The sequence below is a fragment of the Osmerus mordax genome, chromosome 14, assembly GCF_038355195.1.
Source record: "Osmerus mordax isolate fOsmMor3 chromosome 14, fOsmMor3.pri, whole genome shotgun sequence".
In the NCBI taxonomy this organism is placed as follows: domain Eukaryota; kingdom Metazoa; phylum Chordata; class Actinopteri; order Osmeriformes; family Osmeridae; genus Osmerus; species Osmerus mordax.
The window spans coordinates 3,266,456-3,292,086 of record NC_090063.1 but is presented as its reverse complement, the minus strand read 5'-3'; the positions used below and the strand labels follow the sequence as shown (position 1 = coordinate 3,292,086).

At 46.8% G+C, this 25,631-nt stretch overlaps 1 protein-coding gene across 1 annotated transcript in view; it reads left to right on the top strand.

Moving 5' to 3' along the window:
- fibcd1b (fibrinogen C domain containing 1b) overlaps window positions 1-25,204 on the top strand; it is a 34,587-nt gene extending 9,383 nt beyond the window's left edge. Inside the window, exons 2-5 of the mRNA XM_067250207.1 lie at window positions 14,417-14,896; window positions 19,077-19,236; window positions 22,563-22,740; window positions 25,138-25,204. Of these exons, the coding sequence (XP_067106308.1) occupies window positions 14,417-14,896; window positions 19,077-19,236; window positions 22,563-22,740; window positions 25,138-25,204 (885 nt within the window). The remainder of the gene's footprint in view (window positions 1-14,416; window positions 14,897-19,076; window positions 19,237-22,562; window positions 22,741-25,137) is intronic.
- Window positions 25,205-25,631: the final 427 nt, after the last annotated feature.

Here is a 25,631-nt window from a genome sequence, read left to right as displayed (position 1 = left end):
GGACAGAGCATGCTCTTGTTTCTCCCTTTCATTCCCTCACTCTTGTCCTTCTATGTCTCAGAGGAAGACATGTGAGGGAGATGAGCATGGCACTATCCCTATTTGATGGTTTAATTGGGAACACCCGCTATCTTAATGGCCAGTGGGAGATACCACCTCCTGGTTATTAGGGGGAGGGGTGAGTTCATATGGGCCCTCGGCACAGTCCCTGACTACTATAGCTGGTTTCCTCCCAGGGAACTTCTTCAGACCAGCACTTAGCACCCAATAGCACTCAGTCTGCACACACTCGTTGACAAACGCACACACACACATTATAACACATTTATCCAAACACTCACACAAATCCAACCAACCACACAACATATCCACCCCTACACAAATAGCCCATATGTGCCCCCAAACACACATCACACAGCACATCAACCTAAACACACACATTGATACATATTAACCCACACACAGAAAGCAACCTACACAAACACACTTATATATACAGTGCAACCACATTAAATATGCCGTCGACTTCAAAACGTGGTGTCTCGAACCATGTGCTGATTGGCCAGATGGTGATTGGCTGTTCGAGGACAGATCCAATCAGAATGTGGAAGCCGTCACGATAGGTTCATCATCTGCGTCTGCATCTAGGATAAGCTCCGCAGGAAACCACAAACTGAAAAGAGGGAGACAGGAGGGCATTCATCAAAACAAACGGCCCTCATCCTCCCACTCATCCCGTCTCTTTTAGTTTAGAGAGCTGAGCCGATTACAGAGGTGAGTCCAAGTGGGAGCCTTGGTTGTTTGTGTGCGTGTGTGTTTTACTGTTCACGTGCAGGGATCTGAGTGTATGTGTGCATGTGTGTGTTGATTGGTTGGATGCGTGTGTGTACAGTGGTTGTGTTTACGTAGGTCTTACAGTATGTGTGGTTGATTGTGTGTGTGGGTGGGGGGGGGGGAGGAAGAGGGGGGCGCTTTGGCCCAGTTTGATCTGGTTCAGCTCCTCTCCTCCCCCTCTGGTTCTGGGTAGTGTCTGGGAAGCAGGTGGCGGCACTAGTGGAGGTCCACCGGTCACATGCCAGCAGAACAAGGTGGCAGTGTGCGCTGCTAGTTCTTTTATGGATTGTTGGAGTCTCTCAACGAAACCAGCCAAAAGAGGGAGGCAGGTGTAATGCAACAACGTGACCAATTCCAGGAAAAAGAAAACAGCAAAAACATATACCCAATATAAAAGATTTAAGATGGGAACACAATTGTACATTTGAATCCAATTATAATCCAACTATGCATATGTTGGATGTCTTGCGTGTGAGGTGGGTGGGATGGGGAGGAGAGGGTTGGGAGGGTGGTGGTGTAGGGTAGGGACAAAAGGACAAGGCTGAAATGCTTGCGAGCTTGTGTGACCTGCACGCGAGGCTGTGTTCTGGGTGTTGAGCGCTGCCAGTCACTAGTCGAAACCTATCAACATCATACTCTGCTCTCTCCCATGGTCAGACTAGCGCACACACCCTGAAAAAAACTTGATATGCAGTGACTGTGAGGTAAAACAGAGTATCTATACCATGATCTAGAGGTGTGTTGTGCTGCCCTGTATCTAATTCATGTTTATGATGAGTGATTCAGTGCACATACGTATATTGTAGATGTATGTTAATATATACAGCTGGCTGAGGTAGCACACGAGTGGCCTCCAATCACTCTTTTATTAGAATTCCAAGGCTGAGGGGCGGAGATCTATCAGCTCTTTAAATGCTGTGTGTGTGCATGCGTGTGTGTATATGCGAGCACTCAAATGTGGGTGCGTGTTTGTCTGAGTTCTCCACATTGTGTGTATGTGTGTGTGCACTTCTGAGTGCTCCTCCTTGTGTGTGTGTGTGTGTGCCTGTGTTTCTGATTGTGTGTTACTGGGTTTGTGTGGGCTTGTGACTTCTAGTGCTCCTTCTTGTGCGTTTGTGTGAGTGTGTGTGTGTTTACTTTTGTGTCTTCATGTTTGTGTGCTGCTTGTCTTCAAGTGCAAATTCCTGTGTCTGTACATTTGTGTTCAAGTATGTCTTAGTTTGCATGTGTGTTTCTCTGAGTACTACTTCCTGTGTGTGTGTGTGTGTGTGTGTGTGTGTGTGTGTGTGTTTATTTACTGTATGACTGAAATCTGTAAGTAGATTGAAGTGTAGGCTGTTGCATAGTGATGGAGGGTGTTGTAGAGTAAACGTACCACAGGGTCCATTCATGCAAACATACCTACACCGACATGAGTCCCCCTGAATGACAGACCTCCTCCCTTATATAGACTCAAGCTCAGGTAAACCCTACCTCCGGACTCAACTATTATACTATACATAATTTCACCTGCATGCACAGCTCTTGCAACCAATAAATAACCCCCAAGTACATACTACATACTATGAGCACATCATTCATACAAAAATACACTTTAAACAGTTATGCAATACTTCAAGCAATAAGAAAGCATATACAGGAAAAAAAAAATCTGTCTTTGAACCTGGGCCACCCTTGAGGGGCTTAGGTCTCTTCCTGTAATAGATACCCGGAAATGCGCGTTCCCCTTTGCCCGAACGTACATGCTGGTAATGTCCACCACGAAGAACCACAGCACTAGCTTCCATCGCTAATCGCACGCTCTGTTGCGATCTCTTTTGACGATAATTAAACGGATTGTAGATGTGTCGTGAGTTTTTGTTGATTCTTATATTTATGGAATTTGTTTAACATGTGTACTTAGCAATGTTATTTCAACGGCCACCTCCATTTCCCCGTGACGAAGCGAGTGGAAACTGCACCTTTCAATCGACTTCGTCACAGAGGACCAGGGACAAAGAGAAAAAAATGTCCCGTCTAATTGTCAGTTCTGTGTGAAGTGAGTAATGAGTGTGCTCTTAGCAAGACTAGCGTGCTGGAATGGAGTGCTTCTGAGAGAAGCTTTAGTGTGCCAAGTGTTCGTTGCAGGTATGCTTTCATTAAGCAAACGTGAGCGTTTGTGTCTTTGTGTGTGCGTGTGTTTGTGAGACTGTCTGTGTGAATGTGTGTGTGTGTGTGTGCATGTGTCTGTTTACAGTATGGTGTGTGTTAGTGTGTGAGTGTGTTTGAGTGCTTGTGTGTGTGTCTGTGTGAATGTATGTGTGTTTGTGTGCCTACTCCCAGCAGCAGTCAGTTGGCCAGTATCTTTTGAAGAGCCCTCATGGTGTGATGAAAATGTTTTTACTTTGACTGAAGTGCTGCTTCTGCATTTATATTTGAGCATTAAAGTTCATCTCTGTGTTGTGTGTGTGTGTGTGAGTGTGTGTGTGTGTGCATGTTTTTGTCTGCGCATATGTGTGCATGCATGCACATGTGTGTTTGTGTGTGTGCCAGAAGTATGGGGAGTCAGGTGGCTGAGAGGTTAGGGAATCAGGCCTGTAATCTAAAGGTTGCCAGTTCGATTCCCCGGCCGTGCCATATGACGTTGTGTCCTTGGGCAAGGCACTTCACCCTACTTGCCTCGGGAGAATGTCCCTGTACTTACTGTAAGTCGCTCTGGATAAGAGCATCTGCTAAATGACAACAAAAAAAAAAATGAATAGGGGTCATTTAAAGGTCGTTGGTGATTCCTTCATGACAGGAAATGTTCCGGTTTTTCAAGCATGATTACTAAAGGGCGTGACTTTGCATCTGCCTGGGATTGAGTGAGATTTGCAGATTAGGGTGTGAATGAGAGAGTTCTGACCCACAAGTGAGGAGGGAAACAGTTTTAATCCCTCACATCCAGGAGGAATAGATGAGCTTAATCCCCCCATTTCCACCTCTCTCACAAGCTCTTCGGCTGGACTCCCAAATGTCCAAAACACTGAGCATTGGTGTTCTTTTTTGAAGCGATGATGCGTGCAGCTTTGATGCCTGTTTTGTGTGTGTGTTTAACACTAACGGGTTGGTGTCTCTGGTGAGTGTGTTCTGTGAAAGATGTATTTTGCGTTTCTCTCTGTGTCTGTGTATGTTCGAGTGAGGATGTGTGTGTGTGTTCAGTGACAGCTTCCCTGCCTCTGTGTCTGATATTCTTTGAGCTCCAAGGACACCCAGTGAAGGGTGGAGCTGGTGATCTGTCTCCCAGGACCAAGTTCATCTGCCTGGGATACTGCAGGGTTCTACCTTCCGCAATCCATCCATCCATCCATCCATCCCTCTCTCTTTCCCTCCCTCCCTCCCTCCCTCCCTCCTCCCTCCCTCCCTCCCTCCCTCCCTCCCTCCCTCCCTCCCTCCTCCCTCCCTCCCTCCCTCTTTCTCTGTGTGTGCTTGTGTTTGTATGTGTGAATGTCTTTGAGTGACTGTGTGTGCGTATATTGTCGGTGGACAGGGTCATTCCGAGAACACAAATGAGCACAAAGGATCTTTCAGGTACCCTTTTTGTTATCCTGTAGCACAAAACTGGTCGTACAGTATTACAGTGGCCTACAACAAGCCACATAGAGGTTCAGGGCTTTTCAGAAAGAGCTTCTCATAATGACAATAGCAGCAGGACAACTGGCTAACAACAACATCAGCAGAGCAGACACAAACAACTTGTTCACAAGGACAAACCAGCAGGTGTCTTTCGAAGTTCTCTGCCTTTCCCTGTTCTTTGTCGTCACGTGTTTGTTTGTGAGCTTGCCTCCCCTAGAAGCAGGGCCGAGGTGGGCTAGGAGAGAGGGATTAGGTTGAGAGGCGAGGAAAGTCACAAACAAAACACCACCCAACCGTATAATAACTTTGAATGTTAATGTGAACCCATGCTAATAACTATTGTTATAGAGCAATATAGCCTTAAAAGCGGTATAATTCCAATGGTATTTGTTTATTTCTTACTTAATATGAAACTCTTGTTCAACTTTATTGAAAAGTTGCCTCGGATTCATTCAGCATGTCCCTGTTTCCTGACTTTTCTTTCCTGTGTCTCTCTCTGTCTCTCTTCCTCCTCCTCTTCTCTCTTTCTCTCCCTCTCTCCATCCCTCTCTCCCTTGGATTGTGCCCGTCCTGGTAAATGATTAGTAAGCCCAGGAGTGAACGTGTGCAAAGCCTCTTCCTCTATATCGGCTTAGTGGGCAGTAGGCTTAAATTCACTTCACTAGACTGCCGAGATCACACACACACACACACACCTGAGCACACAAAGCGACAAGTAATCTCTAACAAACCTGACAAACAAATTGTCCCACAACACATTGGGAAAACCAAAGCATGTTATGTTCTACGCACGCACACGCACACACACACACACTCACACACTACACACACACACACACACACAGACACACAAGCACTCCTGTCTGTCAGACTGAGCTGTTGAGATAGAATCCTCTCCATACGGCTGTCCAATGAAAAGCCCAAATATTCTATTAGGGCTAAATCCCTGCAGCTGGAGCTGGGAAGCTCGATTAGAACCAGACAAACACACGAGCTAACCCACCACCACGCCACACACACACACAAACATACTGTACCTCCAGGTGCGCTAGCGGCGGGGTGGGAGAGTGGGGGTTGGAGCACGTGTGTGTGTGTGTATGTGTGTGTGTGTGGAGCCGTGATAGGTGTTAGCAGGCTAGGGAATGAACAGGCTAAAGCCTAGAGACGTGCTTGCCATTGTAATGAAGCTGCCTGGAGGGCAGAACATTACGTGAACAGTAAATGTGTGTGTGCTTCAGTCTTCAAATTGTCTCTCTCTCTCTCTCTCCCCCGTGACACGCACACAAACACACACATACACACACAGACGCACATTGCTGTGGAAATCTAACCACAGCATGCCATTTCTATTAATTGATACACAAGGTGAGTGCAAGGGCATCAAGGGGCAGATACAATTCTGCCCAGTACTCTTTAATGTTTGCAGACATGGAGGACCCGCCTTCTATCTCTGTATGTGTTCCTTAAAGTGACAATGACAAGTCACTGTACATGTGATGCCAACTGATGTTTCCTGTTTTTCTCCATTCTCTATTACAAGTTGATCAAGAGTAACAGTGGCCTCTTTGTCAGTCACATGAGCAGCAACAATGGCCAGAAAAAGAATGAGACGGTGTCAAAGTAGTGAAGACATTGATCTGTCCACAGAGCAACATCTGAAACAGCCACCACAACACACATACACACACATGCACACACAAATACACACAATGTGGCAGTATCTTTCACAGAGCTCATAAAGAGTCTTCTTGCTTTTTATACACTTCCGTCACGCTTCATTAGCAACATGGCTCAGCAGAGCAGCATTTATCTTGCACAGGTGTTTGGGAGGGTGTTAGTGTGTGTGTGTGTGTGTGTGAGAGAGAGAGAGAGAGAGGGTGTGTGTGGGTGTGTGTGGGTGTGTGTGTGGGGGGGGACATGATGTACTCTTTCAGAGCAGTTTAAACCCCTTCAGCTATGACACACTCATAATTACCCCCATTTTATCTCTGCAGTGGACACACAAACACACACACATTCATGGTCACCTTCAGTGCACAGAGTGAACCTATCATGACGGTTCTGTAGCAGCAGGATTCACCATGAATGTTTGATGTCCCCAATGTTCTGGTGCACCCTGACTCATCTCACCCCCCCCCCCCCACCCTGCTTCTCGCACGCCGTCTCACGGAAACCGAATGTTTTGTCTCTGAGGGACCCCCTTCATTGTTTTCATACCTGGATTTTTGAGGGTGTTTTAAGTGTCTTTATTGTAGTTTAGGATTATATTATGCTAACTGCTTTACTTGCTGCCATTTGTCTGTGACTGTATTCAAAGATTCAAGATTTAAAAACATGATTGTCCTCACATGATGATAAGAAATTGTCTTCGGTTACCGGCTCACTAACAACATACACCCATGAAATGTGTGGTGTGCTAGTTCTCCAGTTAGCATAGCACACCAAGGTGCCGTTAAGACCAGTCCTGGTTCATTATCTAGACCGGCATCGGATCTCAACAGTGTGTAATAACTTGATGTCTAAAATATATCCGTTACCTAATGAAGAGCAAACATCACCCACAACAACAACAACAACATTGGCTTGTTTGTTTGTTCCATGCAGACGTTCTGTGAGTGTGTGCCCCAACTCCTCCACGCTCAAACACCGCTGGTCAGATTCAGACACAGTCAGAGAGACCCCGCCCAAGGTAAGGGCTGCACACACACACACACACACACACACGTGTCCACAGACATACACACCCTTCTAGCACAGACACGCAAACACACCACCTCCAGACACTGTACAGTACACATTATACATACTTTCTCCCCTGTACTCCCTCTCTCATCTTTCCAACATCCTCCATTCATACGTCTCTCCTTTTCTTTCCCAACCCCACCTCCATGTTCTCTCTGTTTTCCTTGAGTTGAGGACGATAAACACAGAGTCTCTCCTCCGCATAAGAGATTAGAGTTCTTAGATAGCTCCTTGTAGTCATGGTGGGAGACTATGTGTGCTTGTTTGTTTATTGGGGGTGGAGGGGAAGCTTCCAGACCTCACCCAAAGAAGCCCAAACCCTGCGGCGTCAGTTGAGGATTAGGGTTTGCAATTCGGCACTGCAAGAACCCGACGAAGCCTGAACCATTCACACGCTAGCCTGACACACTCTGAATAATAGTGTGCATCTGTGTGGGGCTGTCTGTGTGTGCGTGTGTGTGTGTGTGCGCGCTACGTGCTTATATGTGTGTGTATTTTCTGAGCACCCTGTGGGTTCCTGCTTATGTAATGAGAAACCCAGTGTGCCAGTGTAAAGTCCAGTGTTTGTCTGCTGCTGTAGAGGACAAGGGTTTCTACTCCGCCTCTCTCCCTCGTTCCGTCCGTGTCACCTCTATCTCTCTCTACCTCTTTTTTCAAACTCTTATTTGTCTTCTTCTACCCTTTCTCCCGCTCCCTCTCTTTTATCTCTGTACCTCTTTTGATGGTTTTGCCCAAGAGAGAGAGCAAAGGAAGAGAGAAAGAGACAGAGAACAGAATAGAGAGAGAGAGAGAGAGAGAGAGGAGAGAGAGAGAGAGAGAGAGAGAGAGAGAGAGAGAGAGAGAGAGAGAGAGAGAGAGAAAGAGAGAGAGAGAGAGAAAGAGAGAGATGGAGGGAGAGACAGAGAAGGACAGAGGAAATTAGAGAATGAAACAGAAAGAGTGAGACAGGGAGAAAAGAAGATTCCCTCCCTCCATAAACTTTCTCTCTCTCTCTCTCTCTCTCTCTTTCTATACAGAGTATGTACAGTATTATATGGATACAGTTCCTACAGTGCCTACTTCACTTTTAGCACATTTAATTGTTTTGTAGATTTTAATTGTAAACAGAATCATTTTTTGTTCCACTAATCTAAATACAATTACCCATAATTACCTGTACCCATAATCCTGTACTGTACTGATTTTTTTGTTGCACTCCAAATTGTGGTCAAGTGCATCCTGTTTGCTTTACATATCATTGAAATGTTTCTACACAGGGAGTCAGATGGCTGAGTGGTTAGGGAATCGGTCTAGTAATCAGAAAGTTGCTAGTTCGATTCCCGGCTATGCAAACCAAATGATGTTGTGTCCTTGGGCAAGGCACTTCACCCTACTTGCCTCGGGGAGAATGTCCCTGTACTTACTGTAAGTCGCTCTGGATAAGAGCGTCTGCTAAATGACTAAATTTACACCTTGATTGGAGTCCACCTGTGGCAAAGGGAATTTATTGGGCATATACTATATGTACAGGACATAAGGTCCAACAATTCACACTGTGTGTCCGGAAATCGACCAAGCCATGAAGTCTAAGGATCTATCTGTAGCCCTCTCTGATAGAATTATGGTGAGTCATAGACCAGGGCAAGGGTATAAAACCATTTCTAAAGCTTTGAGTGTTCCTCAGAAGACAGTCGCCTCAATTATTGTGAAATGGAAAACGTTTTGAACCACCAGAATTTGTCATGTGTCTGAGATGTGATTGTCCAGCCAAACTGAGGAAGCAGGCAAGAAGGGCCTTGGTCAGGGAGGTGACCAATAACCCAATAATAACTCCAACAGAGCATCAGAAGTCCTCTGCAGAGCTGGGGGAACTTGCTTGCAAGATGACCATCTCAGCAGCACTCCATCTATCAGATATTAATGGTAGAGTGGCTAGACGGAAGTCACTCTTGAGTAAAAGGTATCTGATAGTTCTCTTGGAGTTTGCCAAACAGCTTTTAAAGGACTCTAAGAGCATCAGAAATAATAATCTCTGGTCTGATGAGACAAACATTGAACTCTTTGCTAATACCATCCTATGGTGAAGCTTGGTGGAGTAGCGAGGCAACACTCTGAGGGGGAGGGTCTGAGAGGTGAGTTGGTTCATGAGAGTGGTCAGGGACAGGCAAGGTTTCAGTACACAGGCAGACAGGGCAATGCAGGCCATCCAGAGACGTAATCGGGTACAGCCTGGAACTTCTGGGTGTGCACCACTCTCCGAAGCCAAACATGGGCAGCTTGCCAGAACTCCTCACTGCATCATAGACGGTAATCGACAGTTGGCAATGCTGTGGTTTCTCCCACCCAAGGGAACAGTGCCGGCTGGTTTCCGAGCACACACTGGAAGGGTGTAATGCCCGTAGAGGAGCTGGTGAGGGAGTTCTGGACAAACTGCCCAGGGTTGAAACCGGCTCAGTTCTCCCTTGATGCTGTAGGCAAAACAGAGAAGCCAGCCAAGCTTTATATTTAGACTCTCCTTCTGGCCATTCGACTGGAGATGGTAGGACAAACTGATGTTTAGACTCATAGACCAGACCCGGGAGATGAACTGAGGGCTGAGGCTTCAACAGCCCGAATAGGCGGAACACTTGGTAGAACAGGACAGTGTTTCCTCTAGGATTTGTTTTTGCAGTGGGGGCTAATGTAATATTGCACATATTTTTGTCCTATTTCCCCTAAAGAAATAAAGTTAGGCTACTTAATGACACCTTACAGTCATAAAGTATGTTGTAAATGGCATAAATGCTGCCAATTAATAATTGACGTAACTTATTGTAAATGGTCAGTAGCCTAGCCTATCGATTAAGGGGCCACTCGGAAGCATGTACGCTGTCTGCTTCATTTGATCTTGATAGGCTAAGCATTCTGTAGCTAATAATAACAATATACCCACTATTTATTAATTAAAACTACTTCAGCATAATAATGCACCTAAAATACAAACGTGAGCAAGGGCAGCAATCGCTATCGAATCGACATGTTCAATTTCGCTAGCAGGGGAAGAATAGCCTACAAACAACGAAAATCACCATCATTCAGTTAACTTAATTTAAATTAGCAAGAACTATAGACTAATACAATAACAGCCTTAAATTAACTGACAATATAAGTTATGCGACTTAGCTCTACAGTTCTCAAGGACGCACACTCGCAATCTCAACTGCGCTGTGAAGCGCGTGTCCGTGCAATCCTCCGATACGCTTTCTAACAATCACTGCTGATAGACGGCCTAAAATTTTGTACAGCCCTATTCCTGATACCGTGGCGGCAGAAATTTAAAAAATTAGAAAAATCAACATAGCGGAAACACTGCAGGACCTCCCCTGTCTCAATGGTGGTTGGGAGCTGTGGAAGAGGTGCAGGCAACCGGCTTTATAAAAACGGTCTACAACCACCAAGACTGTGGTGTTCCTGACTTTGGTAGGTCAGTGACAAAATCCACAACTATGTGAGACTGGGGATTCTGAGGTATGGTTGCCGGTTGCAGGAGACAGGCAGGGAGCAGACAAGGAGTTGTGGACTGCACACACGCTGAGCTCAGCACTGACAAACTGAGTCACGTCCCGGGTGAGGGATGACCACGAGTAGGCTCGCCTTATGAGGAAGAGAGTACACTGGTGACATTAATCGGTTGGAGGGAGTCGTGAGTAAACTGACTCGGGGTCGGAGGCCCGGGAAGGAGGGCAGGAGGCGGGAGCCCGAACAAATGATCCTGTGGCACGGTCACCATAATGTACCAGGCACCAGCAGGCAAGCGCGTGAGAGGATGTACTCCTCAGAAAGTGGAGACATGGAAGCCTCAATCTGTTGAGAGAGCGCATCCGCTTCACCGTTCTGACCTCTGGGTCTGTACGTCATGGGGAAGTCAAATCGGGTGAGTTTCAGAGAGAAGTGACCCCAGTCATGAATCTGTGCCGAGCTGCCCTGACGTCGAGATAGGACAATGTCCCCCCTCCAGACCACCTCAACCACAAAGGGGAGAGAGGGATCAGGGTGAGACCATAAAGGGAACTGGTGAAAAACAAAGTTGCCACTGAACCGCATTTAGAAGTTTGTGAAGCCCGGGAATCTCTGGAGGGCTTTGAGTGTGTCTGGTTGCGACCGAATGGTGACGGCAGTCACCTTGGGCTGGTCTCAATGTCAAGAAGCAAGCTGAGGTAGAAGGTCGTATGAAGCCTTGATTCAGCGCCTCCTGGATGTGCTGTAGCTCTCCATGTAGTAGCTTAACCACGCAAGGTTAGGGTTAGGGTTAATAGTATTATCATAGCTACAAAAATAGAAACAATTCCAAAGCAAACACATTTGTTGACCACAAATGATTTATCTAAATTTCAATGTGCATACATTTAATGGCCATGACCTCTCGGGCTGGATAAGAATAGCATGCACATGCAATCTTGACTACTTAAACCTGAATCAAATTAGTCTGATGGCGGCAACTACAATCGGCTTTTATGGAACCGTCTGATTGTTAGGTTCCTTCAAGTCAAGTTTGGGACTTGAATTACAATTCTTTTGAGAGTGCTTTGTGGAACAGGCCCCTGGAATGTGGATGTCCAGGAATGAAATGTTTTCTTGATGGAGGATGCCAACTCGCATGTGGACAGAGACGGCCCGGTGGAGGACCTCTCCTGGGGCTTATGGGTTGTCCATCAATGGGGTCAATCCAGAATGCTGGGGTGAAAGGCATGAGCGATAGGGCTTGATTTTGTGGTGATGGTCTGAAGGTGAAATTCCCATCCAAACCCAAATCTATCAAAGCAGAAACGAGCCCATCAGATTTTCACTGTGACAAGCAGACAGGGACTTGGAACTGCAAACCTGCATCTCTGGTTGAGAATGATCCCCCTGTTATCCGCGCAGGGCACTCAGCCCAAAGAGGATTGGGTACTCCACAGTGTATGCATAGCTGACGGTCTAAACGGTGTTGTTTATCAGCCGTGGATATCAGGGAGAATGGCCACCTGATTTCTTAACCAGCGTAGTGGCCAATTTGGTGGAACTTGATAGGATCTGCCAGGAAGATAGGGAGGAACTGCCCAGATACAAGTGTACAATGCTTGTAGAGCCGTACCAATTTTCTCCATGTCTGCCTTATAACCCTTCCTGTCTTCTCTTCATTTGTCGACTGATTCTGTGTTTGTGCTGTTTGTGTTTGTGTATTTGGTTGCTGTCGGCTATTTTATGTCGGTTGTGTTTTGAGCTTGTTGTTGTAGAATCAGTATTAGTTGTTAGTATTAAGTATATACTGGATCATCCTCTGGTTTAATGACAAATTTGGGTTTGTGTTTTACTCTGTATGGTGCTTTTTTTTTTTTTTTTTTTTTTTTTCACAGGGGAAAGGAAATAGGTTGATGCATATACCCAATCACGTAAGGAACGGGTGGCACCCGATGTATTTTTGTGAGAGACAGTATTTAGTCAGGCGAGTTTGGTTAGCTCTTTTTTGTTTTAGTGTCTTTGGCCTGACAGCACCATTCATGGTTCCATTCATGTGTTTTTTTTTATTGAAACAATGTTCCTTCATTGTTGCAACACATTGTTAGGCCCTCTCTCTCCCAGAAGATCCAACTTAACAAAGACTCACACACATTTTGACATGCAGAGAGTTGTTAGGGTAGAATGCCTGCATGTTGTGAGAGGAGACAGAGAGATAAAACAGTATGAAGAGACAATGGCCCTTACATTTTGTGTGATTTTGTGCTTGTGCCATGGTGTATGTGTGGCTTTGTCCTTTTCAAATCTCCATTTCCCCTTCTCCAGTTTAGTAGCCTTCACTCCTGTACCAATTTCACCTGCAGCGTCTTTTGCATCTGCATCTTGCATCTAAATGTATGCTCTATTCTTTCAGCCTATACACTTTCAGGCTCCTTTTCTGAAGCCTCCACTCCGGTAGCCTTTACTCACCCAACCTCCACTCTCCCAACCTCCACTCTCCCAACCTCTACTCCCCCAGCCTTCACTCCTCAAGCCTCTACTCCTCCAGCCTATTCACCCGGAGGAATGGAGGCTAGATGAGTAGAAGCTCGCTACTCATCTAGCCTCCATTCCTCCAGCCTCTACAACTCCAGCCTCTTCTGCCCAAGCCCCTAACTTTTATTCCCCAAGCCTCCACCAGCCTCTACAATTCCCGCCACTTCTATCCTAGTCCCCAGCCTCCACTCCTCTTGCCTTTTCTATCCTAGGCCTCAGCCTCGACTCCTCCAACCTCTACTCCTGCAGTCGTCATACTGTAGGTGTCAATACCTCAAATTTAAACTCATGTCATGTCGGCAAGAGGTCTGTCTCTGGGGTTTGTTCCCACTGAATGTGTGTGTGTGTGTGTGTGTGTTTGTGTTCTCTTATGTGAGAGACACTGTGTACCCATCAACACAATAGATGATTACGGCACGTAGATAAACAGCGACGTTTTCAAATACCTGTTTCTGTGCATATGCATACACACACACACATGCAAACAAACATGCACACAAACTAACAAACATGCACGCACACATACACTTTTAATCCTCACCCCTGTACAGAAGCTACAAATAAACACAGCCGATGGAGGTGTTTCCAGGAAAACACACTTTATCAGCTGCAGAGTGAGCAGTCATAAACTCTGTTGGTAATTAGAATGGTTCACTGTGTACTGCACATTTATTTGTTAATTACGTCTATAGAAGGCTGCCCACGCTAACACACACACACACACAGAAACACACTCACACATACAGTTGTGAACACATACATACCAACACAAAGCATCATGGAGGAGTGAGAGCAATCAAGACTGATTCATGTGGAGCTGGATCAGGGGGAGCTACGAGTCATTAATCGTCAATAGGTAGAAGTTGCCGTCTTTCTCCATCTCTCTCTTTCTCTCTATCTGCCTCCTCTCTCTCTCTCTCTCTCTCTCTCTCTTCATCTCTCAGTCTATCCAGCCTCTTTATCCCTGAGTAGGAAAATGGCGATGGATATTTTTTTCAGAAACTAAATTTTTCAGTACCCGAAACAGGGTTGTTGGAGATAAATTGCCCATGGATGAATGACAGAAAAATAACAATAGCAAAAGACTGGTGGTTCCAGCCCTGTTTCGATTTCTGTGTTGTACGGACCTTGTTTAACAGTTTCCATCTCTCCCTTTTTTTCTCTCTCTCTCTCTTTTTCTGATCTTCCCTGCTGTTTCTCTGTCTCAATGTCTCTGTCGCTCTCTCCTTTTCTCTCCTTCCTTCCCTCTCCCCAGAGGATGAGCTGCAGCTACCTCCTATGCACCATCCTTCTCTTCGTCGCAGTGCTCCTCGCCGTCACGGTAACCGGCACCATCCTCTTCATGAACCACTACCAGGCCCCGCCCATGTCCGACGGCCCGCCCCACATCTCCACCAATCAGGACGAGGCCAACGCCCTCGTCACCGTGGAGAGGGGCGACGGCTCGCGCATCAACATCTTCATTGACCCCAACTGCCCCGACTACAACGGCAACTTCCTACGCCTGGAGGGCGTTCAGACGTCGCTGCTGCACTCGCTGACCGACCACGACTCGGACCTCAAGTCCGTCAAGGGCCAGGACCGCGCCCTGCTGGTCAACCTGGCGGAGGAGGTGGCCAAGCTGTCGGCGCACGCCGGCCAGTTGAAGATGGACTACGAGTCACTGAGGCGAGGCCAGGGAAGCCTGGGACAGGACCTCAACACTCTGCAGACTGAGCAAGGCAGGCTTATACAGGTGAGGGCCACACACACATTTACATTACATTTAGGGTTAGTCATTTAGCAGACGCTCTTATCCAGAGCGACTTACAGGAAGTACAGGGACATTCTCCCCGAGGCAAGTAAGGTGAAGTGCCTTGCCCAAGGACACAACGTCGTTTGGTAGGCCGGGAATCGAACCAACAACCTTCTGATTAATAGCCCGATTCCCTAACCGCTCAGCCATCTGACTCCCACCTGATACACACGCACCTGAGGGACACACACACACCTCGGAATACACAAACCACATTTCTAGCGCGCTCACCCTCACACACACGCACACATGGCACATTCAGCTAACACCTTACACACACACACACCTACTGTACATCCACATACATTTGTGTGTGTTATTGATTTTATTGTATACTTCCAGGTTTAGTGCCTTCTGGGGATCATTTGTTGTAAGCAGCCTGTGAGAGAAAGTGAGAGTATATGCTCACTTTGTAATACAGTTGACCTGATCTCTCACATTCATCATTATTATAGCCAGTTAGCCTGACTGAGTCTAAGTAGAATTCAGCTCTACCTGGCTAGAGCGCTCTGTGTGACGCCATGCCTGCTCAAAACTGCACCACAGAATACCTCTCTATCTCTTTTACTGGGTTCTCGATTTCTCTATTCTTGTCATCCAGCTCTGTGTGATTCATTCTTCCTGATATCCTTGCCTCTTTAAGCTCAAAACAGAGAAAGAGAGAGAGAAAGAGAGAAAGTGAGGACCAAAGGAGAGAGAGTGAGAGAAGAGAAAGGGGAAAAGACACCTCTCTTTTTTCCATAGAGCACCCCAGCTGGAGTCAGTGCTATTTAGGAAATAATATGGCGCTAGGAGGAGAAGGTTGTCGGTGGCTCTTTGGTGCGTGAAAGTGTCTGTGTTCCTCAAACTCTTCAAACAGGCTTGGAAAGGCCTCTCGCTATCAAAGAGAAGGTTCAAACCTGGCTGAAAACACCACCCAGCGGGACGTGGGGGGGGGGGGTGGGGGGAGGTGGAGATGTGGAGGAGGGAGAGAGGATAGGGGTGGGAGAAGGAGGGGAGATGAAGGTGGGAGCAAGGGAAAACAAGGGAAGAGAGCGAAGGGGAAAGAGACAGGACGACGGGAGGGAGGGTTGAGGAGACACAGACACCCAGTTGAGAGCGGAGAAGAGAGGGAGGAGGCAAAAAACGAAGACAGCGTAAGAGAAGAAGAAGGGTGGAGAGAGTAGGGCCGGAAAGAGGGAGAGGGGAAAGAGAGAGACAGCAGAGAGAGGGAGGCAGGAGAGGCAAAGGAGAGAATGCCAGTGAAAACACAGAGAGAGAGAGAGAGAGAGCACTTTTAAAAATAGAGATAAGAAGAGAGAAGAGAGGTGATGTCGACTCCTGGAGCTGCTGGCAGGCAGCACTTTATTTTGGGCTGAAGAGGGGAAGTGTGAGAGGTAATTATGTATCAGTTCACATACACACCCACACACACACACACACACACTATACACCCAGGCCACATTGGAGCCTTCAGGGGACAAGGGGATTTGGCTCATTCATACTTACATTAACAGGCTCTCACTCTCAATAGAGCATCAGGCACCATGTACGGCGTGTCATCCAATGGTTTTATAGTACGGCCGTGTAAAACATTGTCTTATTGACTCCAGTGTTTGCGACGGGCGTGACATATTATGCTTTTGTTTTGACTAACCGGTCTTGATTGGATAGGCTTCGTCCCATGCAGTGATACTGCTCACATGCGGGAACACACAGACTTAGCTACTGGGTGTCTACCGTATGGTTGAGTACAGCCACTCACACTCTCTCACATACTGTCTCCCCTGTATCTTACTCTGACAGGCCTGTAGAGCTACTTTATGGAGCACAGCTGAACACACACATACACACACACACACACACATACACACATACGCACACACACACACACATACATACGTAGCTACTGGGAGTTTAGTCTATGGGTGAACACACACAGCCACAGGGTGTCTACTATGTGGATGAGTACAGCCACACACACACACACACACACACATACACATTTACATACACCTACTGCATTGCCTCTGGTAGCCAAAAGGTAGATTGGCTGACCTTTGAGACAGCGCACTCCCCCTATTGTTCTTGTCCTCATACAGAAGGGAGAGAGGGAGAGCGAGAAAGAGAGGGAGAGACACACAGAAGGAGAGAGGAGAGAGAGAGAGAGAGAGAGAGAGAGAGAGAGACCAGCTGGTCTAAGTGGAGGTGGAGACGGTGTAGCCTCCCCAAATGATTGATTTCCTCTCTGAGGCGAGGAGAACCTGGCTGTCTGGCTGGCTGGTGTGTGCGTGTGTATATGTGTGTGAGTGTATGTGTGTGTGTGAGTGAGTGAGCCTGATACCACAGCATGACGGCCTGATCCATCGGCTGCCCCCGGCCGGCACTGTGATTTATGTGAACACAGAGCCGAGTACGCGACCGTTAGTAATGGTCCCACATGCATCAGGCCCCCAGGAGAATGGTTCCACCCTGCGACACACAGCACCTGTCCCACAAAGCCTCAGAAACAAGAATCCTGATTGGATGGCGACAAATCTGATTAAATCCTCCTGTGATGGACACACTAATTTGTCACACTCCCATCCTTATCTCTATAGGATTGAACCATTGTGAAACCGGAGCTGATGTAGCACCAAAGTAGATTATCTTCAAAGAAGAACCTGTTTTAAAGAAGCCTTCTGGTCCAGAATCCTCAACTTTGCACTTATCCTAACTCTGTACCACGAAGATACTTTGACATTCATTATGTAAACGTACACTTTATGTATTCAATATCATATTTTTTTTAACTCAAGATTAACCTAGACATGTAGTCCATTAATGTGCTGGAGGAGATGTTGTAATGAGAGCTAATTTCATTGTGTTTCTAATTGATATGTCTGAGCTCACTGATAAGGCTTCGTACTGCTCGCCCCTTCATCTCTCTCTCTCTCTCTCTCTCTCTCTCTCTCTCTCTCTCTCTCTCTCTCTCTCTCTCTCTCTCTCTCTCTCTCTCTCCCTCTCCCTCTCCCTCTCCCTCGCTCTCTCTCTCTCTCACTCTCTCACTCTCTCTCTCTCTCTCTCTCTCCCTCTATTTGCTTCCCTTTTACTCCCTCTCCCTCCCTGCTTCTCTCCCTTCTATAGCAGGACACCAAGAACTCTCGTTGACCACTTCTCTCCCTCCCTGTCTCTCTCTCTCCTTCTAGCTCTTTCTCCGTCCAACCCCCCTCTCCACATACTCAGCGTCTCTTGCACAGTAAACTCACTTTAACGATGACTCATCCACATCAGGATGAGCTACGTACGTTCATGTACTTTCATGTGCTTTCTCTCAAATCCATACTTCATGTATGTTCAAATGAAACACACACACACACACACACACACACAAACACATTCCCTTTGTGTAGAAAATCCTCTTGCTGTGAGGCAACTAACTGCAAAAGTTAACTGTGGTGCACCCGCACAGCTTCAGAGGAAACGGGTCATTTCCCTTGGTGTGTGAGCGGACTCCATGCCTGTGTAATGGGATTGGAGTTGTGCCTCTGTGTCCTTTGTGTGTGTGCGTGTGTGTGTTATCGAGGCCAGAGCAGGCCGCTGGGGCTTCGTTCTAATGCAGTTAACACACCTGGATATAGCTGCCATGGACGCAGCCCAGCACTCCTGAGCCTCTTATCTGTGACGCTGGGCACTGCAGAGTGGGAATGTGTTTGTATGTGTGTGTGAGTGTGTATGTATATGTCCATTTGTTTGTGCACGCCCACAGGATGTGCTTGAACAGGTACGTACAAACATGTGTGCATGTTTGTACGTACGTATGTATGTACGTACAGTATGTACATATATGTATGCATGTATGTATATGTGTGTGTGTGTGTTTAACTCGGTGCTGTGTATTTGTTGGCCAAGTAGGGCAGTGAGACATGCTGACCTAGTATCTCCAGCTATCAGCTCTAAAGAACTGCAACCACAGCGAGAAACTGAACACCTAGGTTACTCTGTTCCCCCGTACCAGTCCTCTCTCTCTCTCTCTCTCTCTCTCTCTCTCTCTCTCTCTCTCTCTCTCTCTCTCTCTCACCACACACACACTCACACACTACTGTACCAATGTCCTAACGAGCAGACCTAACAAATTGATGTGTGTGTGTGTGTGTTGCAGCTGCTCTCCGAGAGCCAGATCAACATGGTGAAGGTGGTGAACTCGGTGAGCGACGCCCTCAACACCATGCAGAAGGAGACGGGGGGGCTGAAGGCCCGCGTCAAGGCCGACCTGCAGAGGGCTCCAGTCCGGGGTGCCCGCCTCAAAGGATGTGCCAACGGTACGAGAGCCTGTCTATCTGTATACCGGTCTGTTTGTCTGTCGGCCTGTATGACTGTCTATCGGCCTGTGTGTCTATCTGTATGTTTGTCTCGTTGTATGTCTGTCTGTCTGTCTGTCTGTACAGCATGTCTGACTGACCTACTGTTTGTCTTTCTGTCAGAGTGTGTGTCTGTATCTGCTTGACTGTCTGTACTCTATACTATATCTGTCTAACTGACTGTCAGTATGTCTCTGTGTCAGTGTCACTCATTCTTGAGAGTTGGGAAGAAACTGGCAAAAATATATTTTTCGATTTTTACTCTTTACGTAATCATTCTCGGAAAATATATTTTAAAAGATCAAGTCTTGATCTTTTCAAACCTCGTCAAGAGCCAACCTCGCGGTTATAAAATGTTTCCTTCAACGACAGCTAAGGATAGAATATCTGACGGAGCTGACATATTTTGGAGCTGACAAAAGGTTATGTTTTAGTTCACAGCATAGTCGTAGTGAATAGCCATTTTATGTTCAAAGTTGTTAAGTCCCTTAATATCAATAAAGATACATATTTGTACACCAGAGTTTACAGTAGTTTTGATTTTGAAGAGTAACAGAGTTGACCTGGCATGGTTGAGACACAGCTGATAACAATAATATTTAATCAGTTTATAAAAATAAAATCAAAACTTACCTATGATTGCACAGCATTGCACCCACCTTCATTTGCATATAGTACCAACAAGGGAGACAGGGGACCTTATGATGTAACCAAAGTTCATAAAAGAGATACATCATATATTTTAAAACGAAGTAGAGTGTAATAGTCCAATTTTACATCTTCGTTATCAATGTTGTTAGTTTTAATATTTCAATTCTCAAGATTGGGTGCTGTCTGTCTGTCTTCATGTTTGTTTGTCTGTCTGCATATCTACAATATCTGTCAGGATGTCTGTTTGTCTGTCTGTACCTCTATCTGTCTGCATGTCTCTGTCTTTACAGCATGTCTGTTTGTCCGTCGGTCTGTATGTCACTGTGTCGGTCTGCATATCTGCTTGTCTGTCTGTGTATCAGTATATCTAGTGCACTGTCTGTCTCTGAATCTCAGTGTCATGTCTATGTTTTTATTCCACAAGTAGCCCCACATCTGCCTCCCAACATCCTAACATCCAACACCGTATAATCCTCTTAACATAGCGAGCTGTAGAATATACTACGGCGAGAGAGAGAGAGAGAGAGAGAGCGAAGTGTGTGTGCAAGTGTATGTGTGTGTCTGTGTGTTTATCGGAGAGAGTGTGAGCCCAAGGCGTCCTCTTCCAGGAAAGCTTCAGTCTAAACCTTCTAGAAGCCCCACCCCAGCTCTCCTTGGCTCTGCATAGCCAACCATGTAATACAGTGCACATATAGCTCATGTACTATACACAATAACACTCTCTCCTACCGTGGGCTCCAGAGATGATGTGTACGTGTGCGTGTTTGTGTCAGAGAGTGTGAGACACACACCATGTTGCATATCGCCTTGAATATTTCATACACACACACACGCACGCACACACTCACACACACACACACACACACACATTTTGGAACCTGTGTGTTTTTGGGATTGTGAATGTGTGTGTGTGTGTTTCATTTACAAGCATGTCACAAGAGCCAAAACCTGTTTCAGATCACAATGTTGCCTTAACACACCACTCTCCCAGGTAACCCGATTTAGCTTTACCCTCCAAAGTGACTGCATCCAACTCATTGGTACTTCCAACAATCCCTTATAGTTCCAGACCTTAAAAAAAGGAGACTGCAAAGTGTAAGCTAAGCATCTGGGGCAGGCAGCCCGCTTTATAGTGCTGATGATGAATGTCTGGGCTAGGAGGGAGAGGATAGGGAGTGCTAGGGGAGCCGGGGGATCCTGGGGGCCCAGAAAGGTAGTGGTGGGAGGGTGGGCTGAGATTAACTCTTCTCTCAACCTATGAGAGAACTCCATTTTCTCTTTTTTTGAACATGTACTCTGGAGTTGGACCCAAAGAGAGTGGACCCGCATAATCTAGGCCTTAAGAGTCCTTAGGGATGCATGGCGGTGGATGGGGGGTGGTGGGTGGGGGGGTGGCCGTTACACACATACACACATGCACCTCCCTATAGTCTACACCCAAACTTCTCAAAGGTCCCACCTTCTCCCTCCCAAGCCACTCTGTCCACTCGGATTTCTCCCTCTGTCACGTCCTCTCTCTTTCTCCCTCTCCACCCTTGTTCTGCCCTTTCCTCTCCTGCTCCCTCCCTCCCTCTTCCCTCCCTCGTTCTCTCCTCCCATCCGCCCTTTTGTCCTCTCTCTTTCTCTCTCTCTCTCTCTCTCTCTCTCTCTCTCTCTCTCTCTCTCTCTCTCTCTCTCTCTCTCTCCTCTCTCTCTCTCTCTCTCTCTCTCGCTCTCTCTCTCTCCTCCACAGTGCCTCCAGGCCCACTTCATCTCCTCTTGTCACTCTGTTCATGTCATTTTGTCTCTCCCTCTCCATGTATCATTCTCTCTTTCTATCTGTCTGTGGGCCTCCTTCATCCTCTGCCCCTCCGCTTGTGTCCCCGTCTCTCCCGAGGGGTCTGCTTTTCACTGTCTCTCTGCTTGGACCGGTTCTGCTGCTTCTAGCTGTGTCTGCTTGAGACCTGGTCTCTCCACTCGTCTGTTTTCCCCTTCATCTTTTTTCATGCCACTCCCCCTCCCCGCCCCCCCCTTCCCCCGACACACACGCACACACCTACACGCACACACCTACACGCACACACACACACATTTACAAACACACCATCCAACCTATCTCTCTCCTCCCGGTCACCTCTCAGGAGACACAGTGAGACTCCCATACCACAGACAGAGAGATGACAGAAGACAGTGTTCAGAGAGAAATGTGGGCTAACGTGTTGTAAGGGACAGTGGGGGAGAGAGGGAGGCTGGGAGATGTAGTTTGGTGAGGTCGAGTGGGGGGAGAGAGGAGGCAGTGGATCGTGCTGTGAGGTAGGGTGTCGGGAGAGACGAAGGCAGGGAGATATAGTGTTGTGAGACAGCGTGGGAGGGTGCTGCCCTGGGAAGTCTAGTTGTGGGAGTCAGACAGGTATAGATTTAATTTTCCTTTAGAAGTCACCCAGATAGATCCGCTAGCATCTGTTCATGTTGACAGGTGGGTTTATAGCTACGCTCTCTCTCTGTTTCTCCCCTTCTCTCTCCCCCCCCCCTTTCTCTCACTTTCTCTCTCTTTCTCTTGCTGTCTAACTCTCTTGCTCTTTCATTCCAGTCTACCTTTTTCTATCGGTTTCTATCTACTGCTCTATCTCACACACACGTGCTCTCTCTCTCTCCAGGCTCCAGGCCTCGTGACTGCGGGGATCTCTACGCCAACGGCCAGAGAGAGGACGGCATCTACTCTGTTTTTCCCACACACTACCCTGCCGGCTTCCAGGTCTACTGTGACATGACTACTGATGGAGGAGGCTGGACGGTGAGTCAACGGACCACTCATACAAAACGCCATACTTTTAAGTTAAACCTTGTGAACATGTTTCGACACATTTCAGTCATTCCATCTATAATGAGACGGTTAAAAGAAATGGCAAAATCCTATTGTATTGACTTTGTTTAATTATTGAAATCCATTTGGGAAAGTTCAATAGATGAATTGGACTGATTACACTTTCAACACACACACACACGTAGACACACACTGCGTCCTTCTTGTTTAGGCTCAGTCATCCCTCTCATTTTATTAGGGGTCTTCAAAACTAGTCGAGGAAGTAAAATGTAATGAAATGTTGTTTGCTTTTATGACTGGTGTCTTCGTTCTGTTGCCCTTTACTTCCACCTCAGACAGCTAAGTTTCACTAAAATACTGTAACTATTCAATGATTCATCATAAAATAATCAAGATAATGCTGCTGTTGTGCGCCCAGAGAATCCACCAACAAAACAGCAAGTAAAGAGCAAATCAAACAAGATTTGATATTGGACAAACATTTAGAAACATTCAGCTCCAGAACTGATGCTTTTGATATGCACACAAACATGCCTCGTTGCTCATTCTTGTGACGCTATTTGGTTGTGTGAATTGTTATGATAGCTGGCTAGTAAGCAAATGGGTTTGGAATGAGTTTTATCATGAATTTTGAACTGTTCAAAACAACTTTACGCGTAAGGATATGGAAAAGCATCAACAACAGCACGTGCCTCATTCAGCCGTACCACAAAAGCCAGGCGACTGGATTTACTATACTGTACGGTCCAGAGAGAGACAGAGGAGAGAGAGGGGGGAATTAAAGAGAGAGAATGGGAGGGAGATGCTAAGGAAGAGAAGGAGGGTGAAAAAGATTTAAAAGCGAAAAGAGAGAATATGAAGAAGAAAAAAAAAGGGAAAACTAACAAATAAAGATGCTGTCACAATCACTTGATCTATATATTGGGCAAGTTAAAAGGAAATGGTATATGGCTGCGTATGAGGGTGTGTGTGTGTGTGTCTGTGTGTGTGTGTGTGTGTGAGTGAGAGAAAGTGAGTTTGTGTATGTGTTTGTGCGTTAGCTTATTTTCAGGTTAGTGCCAATTTTTCTCTCTTCTGTGGATTGTAGTGGTCCTAAGGGAAAGAAAAGAAGCACTATTACAGCAAACTGATAGTTTAGCTGCCCTGTATGGCATCACTGCCTCCTGGCCCTGTCTTCACATGCACACACACAGTAACACTCACACAGTACATCACGTGCATGATGCTGTTATGCAGACATGAATGTCTAGTTGTTTCCTCGCCCGGTGCCCTGATTTCACATTTCATTTACTCAGCTAGGCCTAAATTCAGAGAAGAGAAGAAGGCATGTGCTGTGCTGTGTGTGTGTGTGTATATATGTATACAGTATCCGTGTATGTGTGCTTTTGCATATAATGTGCGTGTGTCTGTTTGTGTGTCTGTGTGCGTAAACATTTCCTCTGTCCATATGTCTGTTTTTTCACCAACCTGTTTTTAGAGGGAAAAAAAAAAGAACAAACAACACATTGTAGCATCAACATATTGCAGGCTCCATCTAGAATGAGTCAAGCGGATGTTGTTTATTAGCAGCCATTCCCAGAAGTACTTGTGGCTTCATGTGATGAGGCCCGGGCTGATCCTGGTTAGCCTCCCGAGCTGTGTGGATCCACAGACTAGGCCTGGCTAGCCGATCAGAATAGTTTGATCTTGATCTGAGGTGAGTGATAGCTGGAGCAGGTAAAGACGAGCTGGGGGACAGAGGGGGGTGAGGAGTGTGTGTGTGTGTATTGGTGGTGGTGGGGGGGGGGGGTTTGACTGCAGGAGGTTTGAGAGAGACAGGGGGGCTTGAATAAGACATGAGCCATATGCTGCTGCCTGTTCCTACGAACATTTAAACCGAGCAACTCTTCTGAGATTCACTGACACTCTCGGCCTGGGGCGAGAGAGAGAGAGAGAGAGAGAGAGAGAGAGAGAGAGAGAGAGAGAGAGAGAGAGAGAGAGGAGGATGGAGAGAGAGATACTCATAACACTGAAAGAAAGAGCGAGGGAGAGAGAGAGAAAGGAGGGGTGAGAGGACAAATATCAGAATACAGAATAGAAGAGAGACTTAATCAAGTGAGGAAGGAGGGAGGGAGCCTGGAGAGAGGGAGAACAGAGAGTCTAGAGGAGGCAAAGGCCTGGAAGGAGAAGATAGAGGTGGCACACAGAAAACAGGGCGAGAGGGAAACCGGGGGTAGAGGAAGGAGAGAGGAGCGAGAGAGGAGAGATAGAGGAGAGCGTCGGAGGATAGACAGAGGAGGGCAATGCTGCAGGCTCGTCATCAAGCTTCTTTAACACTGAGTGGTTCTTCCGTGCTACGCATTGGCACGATAACACGGGGAACGTGTCAGATCGAGCCCTATGTCACGCCTGTCTGTTTTGACCTACAGCAGAGCATCGTCCCCTGAGGCCATGCTGGCTGGCGAGAAGGTCCTAGAGATCACAGCTTCTGGATAGACAAGACCTTAGATGACCCATGTATTGTTACTCTCACCTCATGTGCTTCGAGGATATCTTGTGTTTTGTCAGTGCTGAGCAGAGATGAGAGGGTTTTTGAAACACAATAGCCGTGTATAAACCCTCCAAATCAATTTCCAGATGTAAATACTGTGCAATACTGTCTGTGCAAGTATACGGTGTATGCATACGTTTCCCGTTTCTTTCCTTTCTTCATTGTGCGTGAATGTGACACCGACTTTGATGGCTTCATGCTTCTGATTCAACCTGACTGTCATTCGACAGCACAAGCCAGCTCGCTTTCTCCTCCTCGTCACTTCCTCTTTCGCGTCCCTTCATCTCTCCGACCGTCCCTGCATTACGCCACGTCTCCACTCCTCCCTCTAACTCGACATACCCTTCCATGTCTTTAACCATCCCCACCATC